The sequence below is a fragment of the Notothenia rossii genome (genome assembly GCF_949606895.1).
Source record: "Notothenia rossii genome assembly, chromosome: 1".
Taxonomy (NCBI): Eukaryota; Metazoa; Chordata; class Actinopteri; order Perciformes; family Nototheniidae; genus Notothenia; species Notothenia rossii.
Window position 1 is genome coordinate 21172985 of NC_136912.1, and position 5184 is coordinate 21178168.

At 40.5% G+C, this 5184-nt stretch overlaps 1 protein-coding gene across 1 annotated transcript in view; it reads left to right on the forward strand.

Moving 5' to 3' along the window:
* Nucleotides 1–607: 607 nt before the first annotated feature.
* Nucleotides 608–5184, forward strand: part of kitb (KIT proto-oncogene, receptor tyrosine kinase b) — a 14604-nt gene continuing 10027 nt past the window's right edge. Inside the window, exons 1-4 of the mRNA XM_079649182.1 lie at nucleotides 608–875; nucleotides 2704–2979; nucleotides 3071–3355; nucleotides 5129–5182. Coding sequence (XP_079505308.1) covers nucleotides 821–875; nucleotides 2704–2979; nucleotides 3071–3355; nucleotides 5129–5182 — 670 coding nt within the window. The 5' untranslated portion in view covers nucleotides 608–820. The remainder of the gene's footprint in view (nucleotides 876–2703; nucleotides 2980–3070; nucleotides 3356–5128; nucleotides 5183–5184) is intronic.

Sequence of the window (5184 nt, forward strand, 5' to 3'; positions counted from 1 at the left end):
GTTTTCTGAAATTAGTTATTTTTGCAGAAATATAATGAATGAATCTCATTCTCTTTAAAGTTTCTTCGCCATATTTCGAATCTTTACATTCAATAGCCTATTAAACTGTCCAAAACATGTAGGCCTTATTATTATTGAGCTTTAGGTTGTCTGTGGGCTTGGAAATGTTTGGTTTTGCTTCCACACCACAACATCATGACTTTTAAATGAAGGCCATTGTGGGTTATGAAGTTGATTAAATCTGGGAAAATACAGTCATACCAATTAGAGCTGAGAAACGTGAGACAGTTAAGTGCATCAGAAAATGAATGAGGATATAAAGGGGAACTCCTGTCGAGTGCGAACTGTCAGGACAGGAGCCCAAGGAAAGGCACGTCACCAGAATTATACTAATGTCCGAGATAAACATTTACAGTCATCTTATTGAAAATAATCATTTGTGTTTCAGCCTCTTTTTTCCATTACTGGGGAGTTCCTTGCCATTCATTTTCTTACAATGATTGCAAAAAACGGTTTAGATGTCTTGGATATAGGCGCGTGTTTTTTCTTTCCGGTAATAACCGACTCATCCTTGGCCCGGGTCCAGCCAATGCGGGACAGAAAGGAGTGGCACGGATCCAGAGCAGGGAGGAGAGGCGCTGTGTCTTTAAGCTCCAGTGAGATCCATCGGGGGGAGTCTCAGCACACACGATCATTATTGTGTTAGTGCGTCCAGTGCTGTGCTCAGTGTGCGTGTGATCTGTTGTTTTAAAGCCCAGGATGGTTATTCCTGCACTTGAAACGCATGGAGTAGAGTAAAAGGCTTCAAACCCGCCCAATCATGAGATGCCACTGGGTTCTCTTTGCCTCACATTTTGTTTTGCTGCCACTAACAGGTAAGAAAACCATTGAAATCTTGCTTAAATATTGCTTCATGGGGTGTTTTCTTGATGTATAACTTTAAAGTGACCTCGTTTAATCTCTTCACCTCACACTCGTTTCATAAATCACGTTTTCCTCTTCCAAAGCACGTTAGAGAAGGCTATGTCTTTAGTGAAGAGTTTAAAATAGTCGTAGGCTACTTTATGCGTAAAATTACAAACTATATAGCATTTGTGTTAGTCTTTGTCTTTTCAGATCACTCAAGTGTTGTTCGGACTCAAGTGTATTTCTCCACCTGTTTGTCAATATTTAAGGTCGTTTCGCACTTAATTTGACTAATTCAGGTGTGGACAGAAGTAAAAGGCTGCATGTATTGCGCAGCTTCTCTTCCATGATCCGGATACTGAATCTGGTGCCGTGTCCTCAATGTTTCTGGAAAGGTGGTTGATGTAAAACAAACACAAGTGTAGTTTAACGGTTCAGGGTGATCAGCTCATGTCTCAAGATCATATCATTTGCATACTACCGTTTAAGAGGTAGGCCTAGGAGATGCCTTTCCCAGCAGGCAACAGGTGCGTGTGTTTGTTTGAGGACGATTAATTATGTATCAAACCGAAATAAAAAGGATTAGGTTGTACGCCTTGGCATGGCACAATGAAAAATAGCCAGAAACACATCTTTTAACAAAAACCACACCCAGCAGCACCTTGACTTTGAAACGCTCTAGCTGCTGTGATGGTTTGTGTTTAGTCACACAGCCTCAGGATTGTTTGAAACCTTATACTTACTCAAAGACCAACTGTCTGCGAGGCACACACTCTTCAGATAACAGCTACAAAACATGCACTTAGAGCCTGCAAAAACACAGATATTGATGTTATTTTAAAGGGGAGTCTTTCTGCACACATGCTTCTTGCCTTCTCAGCCCCTGCTGCCAGGCCTGAAGGCACAACAGTCACATGAAAATCCTGAAATGGCGCCTATCATGTGGACATCTGCAAAAACATACTGGGAGAAAGGGAAGAAAAAGTTGAAGGGGGTTGTGGTTAAAGTAAATATAAAATGTTAGGTCAGTTTACTCGTGTTAGGGGAGTGGATATAGGGCTCTTAATGCATGATTACTCAGCGGGTAGACAGGTCATAATTATTGATTGTTCAATTGAGCCATGTTGGTTTGATAGCACTCTGTCTTTAGGGGCCCTGTGCCAATCATAACATCCCATTTAACCATCACACTGTGAACATCTTAGGTTTTAAGAAACTGTGGTGGTATAATTAATGGATAAATACATAAAAGAATATAAAACTCATGGGTTATGAAAGCTATCTGTAGTGGTTCTGGGTACAATTGAGAGTAACTAAATAAATACATACATACAAAGTACTTTTTTGTAGTATTTTAACTTTACTTTACCATTTCCTGCTCCTTTATACTTGTACTCTGAAAAAATGGTAAGATAAAACTGTATTGGTCCCTTTATGAAATGTATAGTATGAAATGTATAGTATAATGATCACATGAATATAATTCAATTATAACTTACATTGTTTTGTAATGGGTCATTGTGCAGAATGATTATTTGTATTTATCTTTCCTACATGTTGATGCTAAAACTTGTATATTTTACACAAGTTGAATTTTGAATGCAGGACCTTTACTGAAAAGAGAGTATGTATACACTGTGGTACTACTTTTACTTTAAAAAGTCTGGTACTTTACTTCACCCTTCCCATAGCTAGCCCTTCATCAACATCAGTGTTGCTGAAAGCAGCAGTTTATTTGCCTTTGTGTTGGCTCTTTACTCCAGCAGACGTCAACCATTATATATGTGTTTGTTTCAGCGTGGTGCCAGCCAGTCATCTCCCCTAGTGGACCTCACATTGTTGTTCCCAAGAGGGGGAAGCTGGAGCTGAGTTGCCATGACAATGCCACGATGTCTGGTGCCCCGTCCAGGTTGAGGTGGCAGAGGGAGCGTGCTCGCCGGCTGGAGGGAGAGGTGGAGGAGGGCAGAACGACCTATGTCAGGGTGTCAGCAGCGCAGGCCTACCACATGGGTCGCTATGTGTGCATAAACAACAGCACACTGGAACACAGCTCCGTTTATGTATATGTGAAAGGTCTGTATTAGAGATTGAGGGGGGAGAGGCATGTGATTGTGTATCCCTCTAAAAACATTGATCAATCCAAATCTCCCTTTCATCTCCTCAGACCCCCAGAATGCCTTCCAGCGCACCATGGTGAACGTCATCCTGGTGCGAGAAGGTGAAAACTGCACCCTCCCCTGTCTTGTGACCGACCCTGAAGTCACCCTCCTAGCTCTGGAGATGTGCGACGGAGGACCTTTGCCCTCTGGTATGAGCTACCACAGCAACCACCAGCGAGGCGTCATTATCAGCAACGTGAGAAAGGAATATGATGGTTGCTTCGTATGTGTGGGGCAGCTTGATGGAGCCAAAGTGACGTCCATCCAATACACTGTTGATGTACGACTCGGTAAGTGAGAGATATGATGGAGGGCTGTTTGTGATATTCTTATCACTTGTTACAAATGTATACGTGTTTTTAGTGGTTCTCTTTGTGGCATAGCTTTACAAGATTTGTGATTTGGGTGATAATTAAGGATAAAAGGGTTAAATTAGTTATAGTGTGAATGCTGTATGTGCAGCTCTTGAAAGGAAAGAAGTAAGGTACAAGCTCCTGTCATCTTTATAAACATTTCAGAGCAGATTAATAAAGTCAGTGTAAAAGATGCTAGCTTGTATAATGGATCATTAAGTTAACCTTGTTGTAGCCTCACAGTAATGCCAGTAGTCAGTAGGTGAAATGATTGGAAGCTGACTTCCTAAACCTAAATGGCAATCCCAATCCTTGTGTCAAAGTAAACAGTGAAGTAAACACAGCTTAAAGTTGTCACTGCGCGTCAATGAATGTTGTTAATGTGTGCTTTTGCTTGTTTGTTTTCTGATGCGTACTGTGCTGTTGAAATGAATTAACCCTTGGGGAATAGTAAAGTCTAAATAAAGGTAGAGAATCTTGAATAATACAGCTACTCTTTTCAAACAAAGCTTGGACTGAGACATGTGAGGAAAAACAGCTTACAATATTAAGAGGACTTTATTATTCTGTTTTCAAAAGACCTATCATCATATTAGTTAAGAAATGGAAAAATATAGCTGATGTTGGCTTGTTGATCTTCGCAATGGAGGACTAAAACACAGGAAACTGGTTTATTGGAAAGCAGGACTTTGGTGTACTGATTTTGATCCATAAGCATGAAACACAAACATAGAATATGGATTTAATGATGGTCAATAGGTACAATGTTTATAAAGTTCCCCATCTTACTTCTGTTAGCATGCTCATTGCTAACTAGCAGTAAATTAAAGAGTGGACATGTAATTTATTTTTGATGGGGTTTGGTCATATACCAAAGTATTTAGAACATGTAATTGATCACCAACATTAGTAGGATTTTATCCATTAATACGAGTCTAAAATGTCATTGTATCCAAAAGGCCTTGTGATATTTCAGTCTGGACCAAAGTGGTGGCTAGACAGACCAGCAGCATGGCTAACATCTTCATAAGAGATCTTAATGCATCCTGGCCAAGATTAACGGTAGACACAACACATTTCCACATTGCAGATGTGTTTTGGCAAGAGACAGTTTTTCTCGTATCTTCTATATAAATAGAAAATGAACCATAAGAGCATTTTTCGTCAGTGCAAGTGGATCATGTTTCTATATATCCCTGAACTGAATCAGCATTTTTAGCCTCGTCTGCAGTGCAAAGATGTCTAAACATAAACAAGACGGAAGGGCCGGGGCGTAATGTCCTTTTCACTGATGGAGGGAGGTGGAGAGAGGTATTGAGAGGAGAGAGGTGAGTGAGGTGAAAGAAGGGAGGAGCAGAGGGATTACATTCCCACACTGAACAAAGCTTTGTAACAGTGCATGAAGGCTGTGTTTGGGGTAAATAAAACCACCTAATTTCTTGTCACACACAGCTATCAAAGTGAGGTCAGTAGGCATATAATGTTGGAGATGAATCATCCGGGTTATACGCACACAAGCGTACGCTTATGCAAATATTATACTCTTTGCATTGTATTTAGTGAGTGTTTGTCCACTGACCGATGCATTCCCTGACACTAAGCAAACAGGAGGTGTTTTTAAGATATGTATTTCAGACTGGCAACCAATAGTGAATGTTAATCAATTATATATGATTCATGCGTATTCTGGTTTTGCATCTTTTTATCCAGTGCCAGAGGTGCCTCCGGTGATCACGCTGTCTCACAAAGATCCTGTTATCCTGAGA